Raw genomic sequence first — 19204 nt, forward strand, 5'->3', positions numbered from 1 at the left:
GACCTATGACAGGTAGAAAACCAAGCCCTACGGTCATGGGGACTGAAGCTAAAGCATGTTTGTGCTCTATGGGAGAGTCCTGTGTTTTGGATGGTGGGCAGGTATTGCCATTGTCTAGCTGTAGATGGGGTGGAAGTAGGAGGATGCTTTATACAACCAACAAAGAGCCAGCTTCCTCCAGAGCAAATTCAGAGTATTTAATTGAAACTCTTACTTGGGGAAAACCTCTGGTTGACTGTGTATGGAGACTGCTACAACCTCACACAGGCATAAATAGCATTTTTTATCTAGGGTAGGTACACGTGAACACACTCACTGCTTTCTCAGTGCGGTCTGAATTCCTTCTCCATTTCTCAGTAGCTGGTTGTATTTGTTAGAAATAGGTTAAAGAAACCCCTGACTGGAGTGCAGATATTATCAGCACAAGAAATAGCAAAGACAGTTTTCTGCTCTGAGGGGTTTTATTCATTCAGGTTCATGTGCACTGTGTTTATTGTCACTTAATACCCACATGGAGAGGCGAGAGAGAATTTTATTGTTCTGGTTTGCACTGAATTTTCAAACCTCGAAGAGCTCAGTTTTTGGATTCAGAAAGCCAACTGTTTTAAGGAGGAGGTTGAAAAACGTGTGTTGAATGGGAGGAAGGTGATTTCTGAGCAGTTCTGGTGGAATAACCCTCGGTTCTGCTTGAAGGAGCGCTGGGACAAGGAAGGCGCCAGCTCTGCCAATAGCGTTTAATGATGAGTGATTTCCTGGTGCGGCGTGAAATAGAAATTAACAGCAGAGAGGAATGTAGAATTGAAAGGAAACTCAATTTATCCACTTTCCTGAAATAATGAATCTAGCAATAAAAGGCATTGGTTCAAAGCCAGGGCACAGGGAGGTGAGCGGTAGTTTTCCTATTGATTTCAGTGTGTTTGTCTAATCCTTTCGCTGCCCTTCAGCCTCCTGCCTCTTTGGTTGGTGTTGAACGCTCCCCATCATCCTCCATTTGCTTTTCCAGCAAGGGTTGGGCCCCCTCGTAGCAATCTGTGACAAAGAGCTTTTCTTCCTCTTTGTGGTTTAGGTGTTTGGCTTCGTTTTGTAAATGTTAGTGATAATCTTCATTCAAGGCCCTCCAGGGTAAAGGTGTTTTATGTCTGGTGGGAATCAATAGCTACTTTGTTGGGCTTTTTTTTGGCTTTCACATTTGCTTTTCGAGCCCTGCTTTTGAGGAACCATCTTTTTGCTTTATTGAGTTTTGGTGGAAGACCAAAGCACCTGCAGAGCTGACTCACTTCTGCTGGAATGCAGGTTTATTCAGGACAAGGGGAAATGGTTTGGAGCTGAAGGAGGGCAGATTGAGGGTGGATGTCAGGGAGAAGTTCTGTACTATGAGAGTGGTGAGGTGCTGGAACAGCTGCCCAGAGAGGCTGTGGATGCCCCGTCCATCCCTGGAGGTGTTCAAGGCCAGCTTGGATGGGGCCCTGGGCAGCCTGGGCTGGTATCAATGTGGAGGTTGGTGGCCCTGCCTGCAGTGGGAGGGTTGGGGCTTCATCATCCTTGAGGTCCCTTCCAAAAACCCAGGCCATTCTATGATTCTGTGATCCTATGATTCTTGCCTTGCTTTCAGCCCCATTTCACTCAGCTAAAGGTTTTCATGGCATATGGTACCTCACTTGGTGCAACAACGTGTGGTTTTGTGGCTGATTTTTTCCCTCTGATTGATCCCAGCAGTGCCTCGGTGTAAAGTTGTTAATGCTTTTCTGGCTCAAAGCCTTTTAAAAGAAAACACATCTTAATCAGGAAACAAAAAAGGAAAAGGAATCTTTCCAGGCATCCACAACCTCACCCCTATGGCATGGGGCAAATTCTCAGTGCCATCACAGCAATGACATCCAGCTGCCTTCCCCAGAAGCCTTCTGGGGACATGCATGCCAATGGAAGGGACCCAACTTCACCCACGTTGACTGACGGATTGCTGGAGGGTTGTTTGCTATGAGCTGTCTGTTGGAGGCATGGAGCCCTTAATCCCTCTGGCACCGGCGTTTCCTCTCATCTGCTCCCAGTTCAAAGCTGGCTTCTCTCATTCCAGTCCATCCTGAAACCACGTTGATCCTGTTTGCCAGAGAGGAAGCTGGAGGCGGTGGGTTTGCTGTTTGCAGTTCTGACCTGATGCCAGGGGGGTGTGGGCACATCTCAAGGACATGAAGTCATGCTGTTTGCATGGGATGAACTGACAGAGGTTTCTGGCAACAACTGCAGGCTTAATGTTGGCTGTGGAGACTCCAAATACTTCAGTGAAGCAAAGTGTTAATGCTCGACTTCATCCATAAGCCGCCAGTAAATCAGCTGGCTGCAGGCTGGGCTTCTGTTGGCTATAGCAGAATAGACCTTATGTCAGCAGCATACTGACCCTTCTGGAAATGCAGTGCCTTCTTGTAGCTGAATGCTAAGGGAGGGGTGTAGGGAGCAGCTTAGCTCTTGTTTGAGCATTGCACGGCATTTTGGTGAGTCTCAGGAATGCACTGGGAGTCAATATACAGTGTGTTGTTTTGCCTCCATGTCCCAGACAGGGATGTAATTGGAGATCTTTTCCAACCTTGGTGATTCTTTGATTCCACGATGATCCACATTCAGATGGATTCAGCTTAATGAAGAATAATATGTTTTTATACTCGAAGAAGAGGGAAACATGTCAATGAACATCCCTTCTGATCACCCCAAGCAATTTGAACTGCAAGATTTTACATTTTCCTCCTCTTTTCAGTGTCCAAATCACACCCTACTCAGATCACAATGCTGTGTTGATCCGGGGGCTGTAGTGGCCAATTTGGTGATGTAGGGGCTCGATAAGCGTAAGTAAATTATCTGTTCTTTTATCTTGAGAGCAGCACAAGATGTTCATCCCATCACTCTTCAGTGAATATAGTGCAAGACAAATGGGCATCAGCTGTGCACATGGCTGGTTTTGGCAAGGGGTCGCTTTCTGGCTGTAGCCAGGGAATATCCTCTAAAGGAATATGTCCTAAGAGGGAAAAAAAAGGCAAAATAAATAGTATTAATGGTAAATGTATTAATTTAACAAATTTGTTTAGTTTAAGAATGGTATCACAGTGAGGAGTGGACTCTCATCCCTGTGTCCCCTTCCAACTCGAGATGTTCTGTGGTTCTATGATGTCTTACAGGATGAGTGCAATCAGACTGTAAAAAGTAATGGGTTCTAACTTGAGTAAATGAAGTCATTCCTGTAGGAGGGATTCTGTGTGCAGATGAATTTCATGTAGCCTCCTACAGATCTTGTAGGAAATGACAACAATCTTCCTCAGCCTGTCTGTGTCCCTGCTCCACTGGTTCCAGCTGCTAAATAGTGCTGCATCCTCTGTATGTGTTGGGGAGATGCAGCAAAAGAGTTTCCTTTGATTTGTTTTGCTTTTCCATCACGCTCTCTTTGGAGCTTTCAGTTGTTCCACGCCTTTGGAATGGGAGCACTGAGAAGCTTTTGGGGGGTTATTTTTCTGTTTTGGGGCGTGGTGGTTATTACTACTTAAAACACTTATCAAAACTGAACACTGATTCAAATGTCTTTCATCTGGTGTGGCTGTGGTCTCTTCTGCTGTGTTATTTGATGAACACTCACATGTGTGGTGGTGGTGGGAATACATACTGTGGTTGGATGGTTTGGCTCTACAGGATCTACAGATGTGCAGTGAGGGAAGGAGAGGAGTGATTTGTATGTTTTATAGCAGTATTTTCCCCAACTTACTGTGTAGAGTCCTTGCCATGGAAGGGTCATCGTGCTTGGGGGTGGTCCTGAACTGTGGAGGTGGTCAGTGGGCATAGCATGGGAGTGGGTTGGGGTTGGGGATCTTGGAGGGCTTTTCCAGCCTTTGTGATTCTATGATCTCCCACCTGCCTGGGTTTCTGTTGAAATAAGTGGAAAGAGTGAGATCTGAGAAGACTCGAGGCTTTCAGGGCTGTTGTATCAAGCATTTGACCCACAAAGTTTGTAACCTAGAAGTGACCCAAAAGCTTCTTGCAGCCAGGTTTGGTCTGACATGACTAAAATCTAGAGATGTCTGCTTTCTCCATCCAATCCAACCTCTACAGCCTCTAAACGATGTGGGATGGGATGATGCAATAGTATTAATGTGATTTCTCTTTCTGTCCACAGTGGGAGCGCCTCTGGTTCCTGATCCTCACCTCATCCTTCTTCCTGACTCTGGTCTGGTTTTATTTCTGGTGGGAAGTTCACAATGACTACAATGAAATCAACTGGTGAGTAGCATCCCATCAGCAAATCCACCCATTGCTCACCTCTAAGAGCTGCTTCAAACCAGGTTGGATGAATTTAGGTTCTTCTGGTGGACTCTTTTTATGACGGTCAATGGGGAGTGAGGATGAGTGCTCCTCCTGCCTGCATTGGTGGTGGTAACACATCTCCCATCTCTGTTTCTCTGCTGGGACAGGGCTTGGGGCAGGTGTACAGCCTTGTAAACAGCTTGTGAAAACAAAGCAGAGCTGAAGTTGTCCAGAAGCCTTTTGGTTTAGTTTGTTGGTTTCTGTGGCCGGCTGAGCCTGCAAAGTCCAAATGAAAAAGCATTCAGCCTGGAACAGAAAAGGGTTTATGGGAAACTGCACAGTGCTGGAAGAAACTGTAAACAAGCTTTCCATTGGGATGTGCTGGGCAGTTTGGGGGTACTGCCAGTGCTGGAAGTCATCCTTCCTCCTACCATCCCAGCAGCATCCTGAAGCATTTATACGGCACCTTGGGACCTGCTCTAACCAGACTGCTCTGACAGCATCTTCTTGTCAAAAATAACATTTCAGCAGCATTTTAAAGCTTGATTCTTTCTTCAGTTTTCAGGCTATTTTGCAGTTGCTCCCTCTTTCAGTTTACACCTTCAGAACAGGATGGGAATATTTCTGGTCTGCTACAGTGCGAAGGCAAATCTGTCTTAGCCCAAAGTTGGGAAAGAGCTGTAAAACCATGCAGGAAACAAACAAACAGAAGCCCTGGGAACACTGTAAATACTCATTTGCAGCTGTGGCGCTGCAGGGATCTTTTAGGTTTTTGTTTTGTTTGCATTTTAGGAGGAGGTTTTTTATCTAGAGGGTGGTGACGCACTGGAACAGGTTGCCCAAGGAGGCTGTGGATGCCCCATCCCTGCAGGCATTCAAGGCCAGGCTGGATGTGGCTCTGGGCAGCCTGGGCTGCTGGTTGGTGACCCTGCACAGTGCAGGGGGTTGGAACTGGAGGAGCATTAGGGTCCATTTCAACCCAGGCCATTCTGTCATTATATGATTCTGTAGCCATTTTGTTCTCTCGGTACCAGCACAAAGGTTGTTAACCCAAATGCAAACCAACATAGTTTGCATTTTTTGGTTTTGGTTTTATTTTCTACCAAAAATCCATTGGGAGAAGTTTTAATTCTTGAAGTTGCAAGAAGGTTTCTGGGTTTTGACTGCCTCTCTTCTAGTTCTCTGGGACCTGGGTGCTTTGGGACCGGCTCTTGGGGGGGGATCTCTGCTTGTTTTGATTGGAAACAGGATTGGACGTATGTTAGCCATCGGCAGCATTGGTTGGCGCACAGATGGGTCTGTGGGCAATGATGTTGGTCCCAGAACAAACTTGCAAAAGCATCCGATAACATGAATTTATTTCAAGTCTCTTTTACTCCTCCTGGCTGCCCAGGAATGTGAGGGGTGGCACAGAAGGAAGCATGCACTCTTCCTTCTTGGAGGCTGGGATGGAGAGGAGGAGATGTCTTTGTTTAGGGGGATGCTGCTCCCTGGGGCTGTATTTCCTTCTGCATTTCTGGACAGTCTTTTAGGCTGGAGGAGGAATTTGACTGGGTCTGTCTGGTGTCCTGCTGTGGCTTTGCTTTGGAGTGCTTTAATGACTTTCTAGTCCACCTCCAGGATAGTTTTACTGGGAAGTGTATTGCTATTTAAATGCAAATTTGACATTTGAGACCCACTGGCAGGCACAGGGGACAGTCTCTTACAGTGCTGCCACTGTGAATAATGGGCTGCTTCACCTGGTGCTCCTGTTTATAAAGCTCTTGTTCCACTGTGGCTCCCTGGAAGCAAAGCAGAGATGCGGGCTGCTGAGCTGAGGCTGCCCTCTGGAATATGGGGCTGGGAAACCTGCTAAGTGTGATATGTGTGAGTGGTGATAGAGGCACATACTTGTCCAATTCATTAGTTTTAGGCTTTTGTTGCCGTTTTTTTAATACTTTAATAAATATATATATATAATAAAAGAAGCTTTGTTATTCATGTATATGATCCACAACGATCCCTCTTTGGTTCCTCTTGACGTGGGTTAGTGGGCATAGTGGAGTGAGGTTGATGGTTGAAATAGATGATCTTAGAGCTCTTTTCCAGCCTTAATGAGTCTGTGGTTCTCTTCACTCAGTGCAGCCCAGCCAAGCCAATTTGTTGGACACCCATGGTAGAAGAACGAGAGAAGCTGGTTTGGGGATAAATGTTCTAAAGTTCTGTCTTTATCGTGCTGAAGTTTGATGTGGTGTTGAATCCCTTACTTTCATACTTATCTTTCAGGTTTTTATACAACCGAATGGGATACTGGAGTGACTGGTCCATTCCAATACTTGTAACAACTGCTGCTGGCTTTACGTACATTACAGTGTTATTGGTGAGTATAACAGAAGTGTCATTTGCCGAAGGTTTGTGCATTATTTTCTCTTTAGAGGGCATGAGTTTCTCACTCTTCTCATAACCTGAGCAATTTTCCTTTCAGAAGTGATTTTGTTTTTCTCTTTCTCTCTCGTGGCTTTAAGTGGCCTGAAATAAATAGAAAGTGAAAAATGTCTAGTCCTCAGCCTTGGGTGATAAAGTGCAAATAGAAACACCCTGATGCTGGCAGTGCTGTTGGCTTAAGGAGAAAAGCAATATTTGCTTCCCTTAGTATGACCAAGTTTAATATTGGTGTGTCAGTGAAACCCAAGAGCAAGTTGTATCCCCTCATTAGCGTGTGATGAGGTTCCATGTTTAATGGGGTGCCCATGCAGGCAGCAAGTCTTCAGCTTGCCCATAGTATCATTTGAGTTGGAAGGGACCTTTAAAGGTCACCTAGACCAACTTTCTAGGAGCTGTGCACTTATGGACCACACTCCAACTCTCTGCTTCTTGGAGGACAGAGTCTCTTCTTCCACATCCCTGGCTCTCAAGTGGATCAAGGGGAAACGGTTTGAAGTTGGAGGAGGGAAGACTGAGGTTGGATATCAGGGGGAGGCTGTTTATGGAGAGAGTGGTGAGGTGCTGGAACAGCTGCCCAGAGAGGCTGTGGGTGCCCCGTCCATCCCTGGAGGTGTTCAAGGCCAGCCTGGATGGGGCCCTGGGCAGCCTGGGCTGGTATCAATGTGGAGGTTGGTGGTCCTGCATATGGTGGGGGGTTGGAGCTTCATGATCCTTGAGGTCCCTTCCAACCTGGGCCATGCTGTGATTCTGTGACCATCCCCATCCTGATGGGATGCTCTTTTTTGGTTGTCTTCTGGGGCCTTTTGTGTGTTCCTTTATGAGCAAACACTTAAAGGCCATGATATGCCATTGTTTGACTCTTTGTTTTCTACTTTCCAGATACTAGCACTATGTCACATAGCTGTGGGACAGCAAATGAACCTACACTGGCTTCACAAGGTAAACAGCTCTTTTCAGCTTGGAAGGGAGTGGGGGTCTCAATTAAACATGAGGTGAGGGATGAGATGCTGGATGGGATGCTCACTGTCCTGGAGGTTGGGGCTTCAAAAAGCACAGACTTTACATGTCGGTGGTGCTTGAGCTCTTGTCTCATAGGGCTGAGTAAATTAACAGTAGTGGCAGTCAAAGCCTCTGTTATGAACCTCTCTCACGTTGCTCTGTGCTGAGCCCAGCCCTGCAGGAGGGGCTGAGCAGATGTGAAGCTGTTTGGGATGTGGTTAAAGTTAATGGTGGGAGAAAAGCCTTGGGAGAACATGTGCACCCCCAGCTTTACGCTGACATTGTAGAGGCTGGGGCTTGCTGAAGCCCCAAGAGGGCCCTACTTGCATAGAAACCAATGCAAGAGTAAATACAAGAGTAGATGCAGACCTGATGTTTGGAGTACAGAAAGGGAGAGGAAGGGTAGCAGAGACAGTGCTGAAACAGCTTGGCTGCATTGTATTTTAACTGGCAATTAACTAACAGGTAATTAAGGGACCAGTCCTGTATGTGCCAATGCACAGCACCTCCTGAAGGCAGAGCACAGACCTCCCCTCCCCCTCAGGTTTTTTTTGTCTAGAAGTGACAGAATTGGTTCTTCCTCAAGGTGGGGAGAGGATGCAACATAACGAGTGGGCAGAGGCCGTCTGACTGCTGCTGGAAAACAAGCTGTTGATCCTTGAGTCTAACATACGTTTGTTCCTTGGGGAAGGTGGTATTTTCAGATGCACTCCAGGTGGTTGGTGGGTTTGGATGAGTGAGTCCTGAAGAGGAATGTGTTGGAGATCAGTCAGTTCTCCTTGCAGGCAGAAACCCACCCTGCCTTCCCCTTCTTCCAAGGAAAGCCCACTGCTGCTCAGACAGGTTGTTCTGTCTCTGTCTGCCCTTCCTCACACCTCCCTCAGCTTTCCAGGAAGGGAGAGATAAGAGGCTGCAATAAGTTATCATGCTCTCTGCAGCCATCCTGAGTTACCTTCAAATATGGGTTAAAGCACACAAAAAGACTGATATGGGCAAACTGCACTGTTTCTTCCAGTTTTCTCCTAGAAATGATTCTACCTGTTTCTATGGAGAGCTGGGGGTGACCAAGGGCTGAAGTAGAGGAGGGATCCTGTCCTTATGTGCAGATGTTGGGGATGTAGAGTTTTTATAAGCTATTAAGAAAATCTGAAATCAGTCTGGAGAGATCCAGGTCATCCTAGATGACCAATTCATTGCTAAGGATCAGCTTGTCTCCTGCATTGATTTCAGGTGCAGACAGTACATGAGATCAGGGCAGCAGCAGCATCCTTTGAATCCAGCAGGAGTGCAGCACAGCAGAGCCTGAGATAGCAGACAGAGAGGCGGAGGATGGCAAACTGGTTTTTGCTAGACAGCCCACGTGTAGTCTTTCAGATCTTTAAATTGAAGTTATTTCTATGGCAGGTTTTGATGGTTTGGACTTTTTACCTTCAGAGTGGAAGTGACGTTTCCTTTTGGACTGCTCCACTCAAGCTTCTGATTGCTTACACTTGGAGATGGGGAGTGGGCTGGGCTGGGGCAGGTGGGCAATGGACTGGGTCTCATCCTGCTCTGCCAATGTGTCACCTGGAGCCTCTTCTTGTTCTACAATATCTGTTTTCACCACTCTGTGAACACAGTTTGAATGCTGGCCACACAGCTGTTGCCATTTCAAGCGCAATCATATCCATGCACAGAGCTGTGCTGACCCATCTCAGAGATGACTGTTTATGATGGGGATGCACGTATGTTCACCCTTTACTGAAGGGCAATTTCACCATCTGTTGGGTTTATCTAAGGTTTATGTCTAAAGAGAAGTGATGGAGGGCGAGCTGGGTGAAGCTCACCAACCTACCACAGTACATTGTAGAAGGGCCACGAGATTCTGGGATCATTGCTTGAAGTTGCATGGCTGAACCCAATCTCTACTCAGCTATTTGTTGGCAGGGCAGATCTCCTGTTCCTTTCACATAGTTGACCTCTGTGTGAAGAAAGTGGGATTTCATCCATCTGTGAGATGTGTCCTACTGGGCTCTGTGCTGTATCCCCAGTGGTGGGAAAGGGGAGATAATGTTGGGACAGCACACAAACCCAATCCCTCTCCTTCTGAGTCCTAAAGCTAATTGGTTTAGACCATTTATTACATACTCAAGCTTTGTTCTGTCCACTTCCCAATCTGTAAAAACTAATGCAACAACAGTACAAAGGTTCCACTCTGTTCACTGCAGATTGGCTTGATGACGACCCTGATAACCACCGTGGTGACAATGTCATCGATAGCACAGCTCTGGGACGACGAATGGGAGATGGTGTTTATTTCACTGCAGGTACGTTGTCCATGGGCATGATTCCCTAGGTGGGCGAAGAAGCAGTCACTCTATTTCCATATCTTGGGCTCTTCCATTTGAACTCAAAGGCTTGAGAGGTTCTGCTGTTGATTACTGGTGAATATTTGGTAATACGCAAATCTGGGAAGGAAAAGAAATAGCATTCATGCAAGTGACTAATATTTCTCAGAAGTGCTTCCCTTTTCCTTGCTTTCTAAAGATATAGGCAGACACTGGAGAACAGGAGCATGACTCAGAGTCTTAAACTTTCTCTCCTGGTGTTGCATCATGGTGATGTCTGGTCCAATGTGTTCAACTGGACCACAGGAAGAGTCAGTGGCACCAAGAGCCTTACCTAAAATTGCATGGTATCTAAGGAGGCCATTGTCAAGTACATGTTATTGGAAGGGGGTTAGAGCTTTCCTGCTTTCCTTTTGCAATGGTCTGAGTGCCGAAGGTGGCAGTAGGGTTTAGCAGAGATGGCTAAAGGAGATTCAGGAGCCTTAAGCAGGAATGCTGTGAAATTCAACTCAAAATGGAATCACCGAATGCCCTGTGGATCCTACAAGATGAGTGAGCTTGGAGGGTGCTGGACTGTTTAATCACTTTTTTCTCTCCTGTTCTCATGTCCTGCAGGCCACAGCCCCTTTCCTGCACATAGGAGCACTTGCAGCAGTCACAGCCTTGTCGTGGTTGATAGCAGGGCAGTTTGCACGGATGGAGAAAGCCAGTGAGTATCATCTGGGCATCCTCTGTTGCTCTGTGGAACACTATTGTCTTTGTGGGGAGGGCAGGGGCCGCAGGTTGCTGCCACGTGGTTGGATTCTTCCAGCAGAAGCCAGGGCTGAGCCCTCCAAGCTCCTTCATGGGGATGTGGAGGCTCAGCTGGTCTAGGGAGGTAGAATGTTCTGTCAAAACCTGGCTGGCAGGGGAGCTCCTGGGCTGTGGATACACCCAGATCCCATGGATGACACTTTGTTGTTGGAGCCACAGCAGAACTGGAGGCGAAAGGGCTGTTTTCAATGATGTGATGAATAAAAGCATTTGGACTTCCTCTAATCTGCATTAGAAAGTTGCATCCTCCGCAGCTAACACACAGTGTTCTTCTCTTATAAGCCTTTCTCCCAGCAACCTGGGTCTTGTTCACATGCATTTCTAGGTGAACCTATCTCTTGAAAGCCTTCCTGGACTTGTTGCTTGTGATACATTAGAGGGTTCAGCAGGGATCTGACCCCAGTGCTTAGATGCTTCCAAAATGCACATTGAGACAGCGTCGAAGGTCTCTAAGGGAACATGGAAGTGAAGGACACACTTAACCCAGTTCTTCTGCCTGATGGTCCTATCCACTGAAACAGGTTGTGTGCATCTCATTGCCATGGGTTCTCCCAAGTCCAAACTCTTTCTTTGTGTTTTCTTGGGAAATAATGTGTTCCTTCTTTACCTTTTCTGTTTAAAAAATGAAATCTCTGTGAGAACGTGCAGTCCCTTATGATGGGAAAATTGTATTCCACTCGAAAACAGAAAGTACTGGTGCACCTGCAGTCATTGTACAGTCTTGTTCTTGTTCTTTCTTTGAGGTGTCTGATACTCTTCAATACCTGCCTTCTTTTTCCTGAGTAAATTGGCACTTTCTTTAATCTTCTGTGCTCTGTTTTCTAGACCTGCAGAATAGAAGTTTCTTGAACGACTCCAGTAATGTAAAAAAAAACAGTATCTTGTTTTCAAAGCCTGTTTCTGAGATCAGACAGAAAACAGTGAGTTCAGAGCAGCCCTGGAAGCCTTGAGAAGCAAAGGGAAAAGTGAGAAACATGCCCTGAGAGCTCAGGCCTCTTTGGTGTGGTCAATAAGAACAGGGGGAGTGTAGGAAGAAGGTTGCATGTGAAGGTTGTATTGACCCTTCTACATTGCATAGTGGGAGACTGATCCTGTTTGCTTAGCTGGGGTGGTCACCATTAGGCTTCCTTCCAAACAGACCCTCCAACTGCAAACTTAACAACATGAACTTTGCTTGTATTTTCCATACTTGTTTTGTTTTGTTTTTTGCATCTTTCCAGTTGCCCTGTATGCGTGGCTGGCTGTAGTTTTCCAATCCATTTTAACACTGTCCATGACCCATGTATTGAGGCATCCTTTCCTTGTAGATGTAGACCACTAACTAAAAGATAAAAGTTTATTCTCTGAATCTGAGCTGCTTAGTCCCTAGAAGCCTGATTAGTGATGTTCATAGGGTAAATGAGCATTGGGCTGGGATCACCTCCCAGCCACTCCTGGTGGTTTGGACTCCACATAATACACAACATCATGATGCCATACCTTTGTGGTGCAGGACATAGCATGAACTCATTTAGCAAGAAGCCCTTTGGTTCCTTGAGTGCTCTATGGATGTCTGACAACTCTTCCAGAGAGAGGAGGAGAAATAGACTGGAAAAGTTACTGGTGTTACTTTCTGGCGCTTGAATGAGGCTGTTGGATGCTGGATTCAAAAACCATAACACCAGATCAATCATGTCCAAAACCGTGGCTGGATAGTTCTGACCTTCCTCTAAACTTTGCTTTCTCCATCTTGTATTTATTGCAAATATTTGCCTTGTGAGTTCCAGGGTTACCTCACTAAGGACTTCTATGATTCTGTGCCTTGAGTAGCTCCAACAGATCTGTTTAATAGAATGTTTTTTCCTAAATAAGGACATCTGCTGTTGTGCTGGGGGCAATGGCAGTAGAGCAGCCTCTGCTCTGAAGGAGGAGGGAAGGTCACTTGACTTTTCCTTTGCGGTATGAGGAGTTTGACCAACATTTTTACCCCCTTTCTCTCTTTCCCACCCCCAGCTTCTCAGATGCTGATGATCACTGCATACCTCGCGGTCGTAGTTGCACTTTACCTCGTCCCCCTCACCATCTCATCCCCTTGCATAATGGAGAAGAAGGCTCTGGGACCAAAGCCAGCCATCATAGGTCACCGTGGAGCACCGATGGTGAGTAGCTTCACATTCACTGCTGTGGTGTCCGACTCTTCTGCTTACCTATGGGATAGTACTGGGTCTAATGGTCTCCAGGTTATTCCCTGGAGAATATATATGGCAAATGGTTTGGGATCACAAAACAGAGCAAGGTGATGAAATGTTCCTGTCATCTGCCTCTGGGTAGACCTTGAAATCATAGTGATGAGTCCCTTTTCCTCCAAGGTTTCTGGATGTGCCTGGACTAAAGATGGGACTTGTTGGTTTGGTCACAGCCCTGGTGTAGATAATGGTGTCCTGTTGTATTTGGATACATGGATCTGAATCTACAGTCTGGGTGCTTTTGGATCTGTTTCACAGATGTACCTGCATGTCACCTTAACCTTAATTGACCCATGTCAACCTTAATTGACCTTCTAACAAGATGGCACACTGCAGTGTAGACACTGGCCCTGGAAATGTGTTATTGTAGGCACCCAACTAACATTTTTGCTTACATTCAAAGAAGAAAACATCTCTATCGGTTGTCAAAATGTATTTGTCAGGCTGGAGTGTGCTTGAGCTCTTCTCCAAGTGCAAGAGCGAGCACTAAGAGAGATTAACGCCTCCTACAACCCCAAAGTATTTTGTTTCAGTTCTCTTTCATTTTAATTATTTCTTTAAGAAATGACACAAGAGTTGTTCAGCGCAGTTCTTCCCTTCATCATTTCCCTGATAGAATGAGCTGGCTTTGGCTTTCTGTCACCAGAGTGGAGCAGAAGGGAACGATCCCTTCCCTGCCCTCTGCCACCCCTCTGTTGGTGCAGCCTGGGGGACTGATGGCTTTATGGGCTGTGACCACACACTGCTGACTCATGTTCTTCTTTTTGTCCATCAGAAGCCCCTCATCCTTCTCTACAGGGCTGCTCTCAAGGTATTCCTCTGCCAGTCTGTGCTCATGTCTAGGATTGCCCAGCTTTCACTATATAAAATCATAGGAATATTAAGGTTGGAAAAGAGCACTAAGATCATCAAGTCTGATCCCAGACCACCCCCCACCATGCCCACTGACCATGTCCCTCAGTGCCACATCTCCACAGTTCTGGAATAACTCCAGGGACGGTGACTCTACTGTTTCCTGAGCAACTTGTTCCAATTAATGACATCCTGAGTCTGGAAAGCTTCATCTCACATACAGTGCAAGTCCTAAGGTTGTGCAATGTCAAGTATGCTTGAGCAGCCGTGATTTTGAAGCCTTGCCAAAAGGCATTTCTGCTAATTGGATCATGTTTTCTTAGGGCTACTTAGTACACTTTTGCTGTTGAACCCAACTGTATGTAGGTTTAATTTGGAGAGATGGATCCTAGCAGAGTTGGAGAGAAGGAAACAGCTGAGAGAAGAATGTGGAGACCAGGTTGTAGGACATATACATCCTCCCTTGGGCAGTACCCAGATCAAAAGCCTTCAGAGCCTGGGAGTTTGGATCCTGAGGTGATGCTGGATCTAGTGGGACTGAAGATGATAAACAGCGCTGCAAATCTTCTTTCAGATCTCCTGAAGCAAGACAAATGTGATTTGTGAGTTGTGCAGACAAACAGGCTCTCTGATAGAGCCCGACAACTGCTTGTTTCACCAGTCTGGCAGGATTGGGTCAGTAATGCTGCATTTACATGACCAGTGTTCTTATGCTAGAAAGGCACAAATAGCTTAGAGCTGTTCTGATGAGAACTTGCACGGGAGATCTATGGGATGAGGATGCTTGCTGTCCTGAGATTACAGATTTATTGGGGTTGATACCATATGGTTATCAAGGGGGAAAAAAAGGGGGAAATTAAGCCTTTTCTTGGACAAAAAAAAACCCTGATGTGTGGTTCCTCTGTTCCTCTTGAGGAATGCTCTTTAATTTATATCTGGAAATGCTCTTCTGCATAACTCCTCATTTCCCTGGCCTAAATATCATCCAGTCGTGTCTGCGTCGTATTGTGCTAAATGTCTTGTCCTATCAGGGTGCTATCAAAAAACCCTTTCTCTTAGTGTTAATCAATTGTCTTCTTTTCAAAGGCTCTGTGTAAGTTAACTCTTCAACATCTTTCTTTCCATCTGGACTCCCAGGAGTGCATCAGCATAACAGCAGTTGTGTGTGAGGCTTCGAGGACTCCAGGCTTCAGTGTCTGTCAGTTTGAAGGGCTGTTGTCCTGGTGGATATGAGAGTCATTGGACAGGAGATGAGAGTAATTGAATCCAACTAGACACGAGTTTCAGTTGCCATTTGCTTCTTTAAAGTCTTATCCCAGATTCCTTCCCTCATGGGGTGCTTAGAGCTGAAAAAGGTTGTGCTTTGGTTTGAGATCTGAAGAAGGTGCTCTCCATGATATTGAGTTCTAGTTGCTTTTAGCTTCAGCCCTCAGTATACATTCCTCATGAGAAAAATTAGGCTCATCGTGATCTTTGACCATAGATCGCAAGTAAACCACCCAAAGAGTCATCGAATCAATGGCTTGGGTTGAAAGTGACTTCAAGGATCATAAAGGTCCAACTTAAATAAAGCCAAAGAAGTTGGGATACTCAACATTTCAGCTTTAGGAAATGCATGAAGCCTAAAAATTCACCTGCTGCTGTAGGGACCAGAAAGGTGCTGGTGCTTCTTAAAATACATTAAAAAGTGGCACTAAAAATAATAAACAAAAAGCCCCACAGGGCTAAAAAGCTTCCCCAAAGCTGTGGAACCAATCCCAGAATGTCAGAGATGAGAACGGCTCCTAATTTCAGAGCTGGAGGCTACAAATAGCATTGAAATGAACCTTTTGGCAACCCACCCAGACAACTGGCTCTCAGCATGTTTCAACACCACCATCCCAACATCTGTGTGTCACAGAGCACATGGGGTTTGCATGCTGTTGAGCTCTCCTTGGCAATGCCTCCATGCCATGCACAGCGCTGACTCATGGGCTTTGCAGACGTTTGGGGTGGAAAAGTACCCATTAGTGGGATGAAGCTCTTTGTGGAGCCAGTGTTTGAGTCATCGTCCATTGAGGTGTTCAAGAAGTGTGCAAATGTTGTACTGAGAGACATGGTTTAGCGAGGAAATATTGGTGATAGGTGGATGGTTGGACTGGATGAGCATGGAGGTCTTTCCCAACCTTGGTGGTTCTGTGATCATGATTCACCTTTTGGGGTGTTAAAGGGGGCAGTATTGATAAAACCAGTAGTGAAGACTTTTGGTTGGGACTGTGGCTTATTGGAGAGCCTTCAGCTAGTGAAGACCTGGTGACTTCTTTCTGTTACTTTTTATTTACCCCTAACTATTAAAGATATGACCAGGTAACCAGTCCAGAGGTTTGATTTATAGCAGCAAACACAAGTCACATCTTCTGTCAGACCCCAGAAGGGCCTTGTGTTCACTGGAACCAGTCTTTACAAAGGCGATCTTTAGTTAAATCAGGGTTTGACTTTTGCATGTGATACACTGAAAACGAGATCTCATGTGCTTTCTCATTAAATCTCTAATGGTTTTTTGCTTAAAATTCTATCATGCTCTCCAAGGCAATGTTATTTCTTTGCACCTTCTCACTTCTTTTCCATCTAGCAGAGCATTTTCTAGAAGTGTTAGATGCAGGTGCTTTGTAAAATACCTTGAATTACTGAGGATTAAATATGCTTGTTTTTGTTAGTACAGTGGTTGCTATTGCCTCATAGTGGCATAGTGTGACCTTAATAATGAAGGTAAAAGTACTGACAGATCCCAGCCTAAGCCCCACAGAGAGAACATCCAAAGGACATAGAATCATAGAACTACCCAGGTTGGAAAAGACCTCGAAGATCAAGTCCAACCACAGCCTAACAATAGTACCATAACTCTAACAACCCTCTGCTAAATCATATCTCTGTGCACATCTTCTCTGGGGGTTGAACTCGATGATCTCTAGAGGTCCCTTCCCACCCCTACAGTTCTGTGATTCATGGGAAGGAAAACTCCAATTCTCAGGTATTGCCCTCATCACCCTGTGTTTTAAGCCCAATTATTGGCTCACGAGGAAATGAGAGAACTCAAGCCTAATTTTAAGATGATGCTTATGGATGAGAAAAATCCTTGAAGCTTCTTGTGGCTGCAATTAGGGTTAGGAACAAATTTGCTTCTTCTGTGCAAGCTTCATCATTAGCCTCCCTAACATGCAATTGATGCAGTGATACGGCTAATTAGAAGGAAAGCAGTGTAGCGATGTCCAGCTGGCTGTGCACTTTCACAGTATTCATTAAGGAAGGTCCAGAGCTCTTGACTTCAATGCTCCATTTGAAAGAATTTGCACAGAAATGGTCTAAGTGAGTTCATTCATGGGCATTTTTCTTGAGATAACTTGCTGTGTCTTCACTAGCAGGAGAAATCTGCATAGGAGGCTGATTCTTACAGGGGTTTGATCCTATCAAACCAAGGGCAGAGGAGGAACAGCTGTTAGAAACTGGACGGGGGACTGTCTGTGGCCTTCAGTGGATGCTGGCATGGTTGGTAGAGTGGGCTTGGGGCTGCCGTAATTGCTTCCTTCATCACAGTGATGACTTCTTAATCAACAGATTGTGTCCAGTTGCGTTGGATTGCTCTAAACCTGGATTTGGGTTTAGATATGATTTGCTTGATGGTATTGCATTAAGCAGGAAGGTCATCAGATAAAGTGGACAGAGACGGGGGGGTAATACAAGCAGGATTATGTGTTTATTTAGTTATTGTCGTTTTGCTGTAAAACAGTAAGCTTGCAACTTTACTCTGATTTTCCCTATTCACAAGCTCACACTGTACAGAGAGGTTCTGTTTCCAAAGAGGAGCTTGGGGGTTGGAGCTTTATGATCCTTGAGGTCCCTTCCAACAGAAGCCATTCTATGTACAAGCAATATTTGATTTTAGGGGACAGATATAAGTTTGCCGCCTTGGCTTCTAGTTGAACTCTGCTGGGTTGATTGATGTGAGTGGCTCATTCAGTCTCCTTGAGGCTAGAATCAGCTGGAAAGGTTAGAAGGACCAGAAGGACAGCTTTCCACATCAGTGATGGACTCATTTGGAGATGCAATTACTTGCATTGATGGGACATGACACCGTGGTGGGGCACAGCACTGCAGAGAACGCCTCTGCTGATGTCTGTGCTGGATCAGGGCAGCCAGGGATGTTCACCCATCTGTGATGCTCTTCAGGGTGATGCTCATCACTTCTAGAGGTAGTGACTAAGATGACATTATAGCTCCTAAGAGTGCGTTTTGATGGTCAGAACTGAAGTGTCAGTCTGTTTTTGGAATGTTTTTCAAAATAGTGCTTCCTCTGCAAAGCTGAAATAGCATCGTAGGATCATAGAATATCCAGAGTTGGAAGGGATCCATAAGGATCATCATGTCCAATTCCATCATAGACCTGCGTGGAGACCTGGTGAGTTTGTTTAACTTCTTAGTTTCTGGAGGTTGAGCTCTTTGGAAAGGCATAGATGTGCCTTCTATTTTTGCCACTTAGATGGGGTTCAGTTTCATCCCTGAAGAGCAAAGCTTGGCCTGCAACCTGTATAGGGACTGAAGATGATGCGGCAGTGAAATATTCCACTCCTGGGCCTGGGATCTTGTCTCAGTTGTGGTTAGGCTCAGTGGTATCTCTTAGTGCTGAGGATGGGACCGTCGTGGCATACTGTTTTGAAACTCAATCTCAGTGCAGTCTGTTATTACAGCACTTCCACTGAGGTGCACGAGCATCACCGCTGTCTTTATATGGCCAAATCTTTCCCTTCTGACAGGCTGAAATCCTAAAATCCCATTTCCAGATGGTTTTCCTATGTGGCTTTCATTTTTTACCTCCCTGTGCGGTCTTTGGTTCTGTCTGAACTCATTTTTCTCCAGTCTAGCTGATGGAAGAGAACTTGTCCGTCCTTCCCCGTCTCTACAGAGGGATACTGCAGTTCTGGCTGGGATTCTTTGCCCTCCTTTAGCCCCACTTCATGCAGTGTGAGCTCTTAATTGCACAGGTGGGTAACAGCAGTGCCCTTCATCTTTGTCCTACCCTTGCTGAAGGGTTTTACATCGATTGCTTAGTGGAGGTAGTCCAGGCTGCCTTTTCCAGTCCTCCTTTGCCCAAGAGATGATTTACGACTCAGCTCATTTTGTTTTCTATTTCTGCTACATTTGCATCCCTGGTGAGGCTGCCTGTAGGGACATGGGTCCAATTGCAGCTTGGTGTCATCTATTGAGCTGGGATTTATGCTGCATCCAGCCACCAACCCTTCCTGACTT

General features: G+C 45.8%; 1 protein-coding gene across 6 annotated transcripts in view; it reads left to right on the forward strand.

Annotated features, from left to right (window-relative positions):
* Window positions 1-19204, forward strand: part of GDPD5 (glycerophosphodiester phosphodiesterase domain containing 5) — a 129675-nt gene that overhangs the window by 89098 nt on the left and 21373 nt on the right. For all 6 annotated transcript variants that reach the window (XM_085536682.1, XM_015852598.3, XM_015852602.3 and 3 more), the window contains 6 exons: window positions 4154-4257; window positions 6547-6640; window positions 7585-7644; window positions 9912-10010; window positions 10647-10740; window positions 12837-12982. In XM_085536682.1, coding sequence (XP_085392808.1) covers window positions 4154-4257; window positions 6547-6640; window positions 7585-7644; window positions 9912-10010; window positions 10647-10740; window positions 12837-12982 — 597 coding nt within the window. The remainder of the gene's footprint in view (window positions 1-4153; window positions 4258-6546; window positions 6641-7584; window positions 7645-9911; window positions 10011-10646; window positions 10741-12836; window positions 12983-19204) is intronic.

Source organism: Coturnix japonica, chromosome 1, assembly GCF_054131305.1.
Source record: "Coturnix japonica strain WE chromosome 1, WE-NBRP24, whole genome shotgun sequence".
Classification (NCBI taxonomy): Eukaryota; Metazoa; Chordata; class Aves; order Galliformes; family Phasianidae; genus Coturnix; species Coturnix japonica.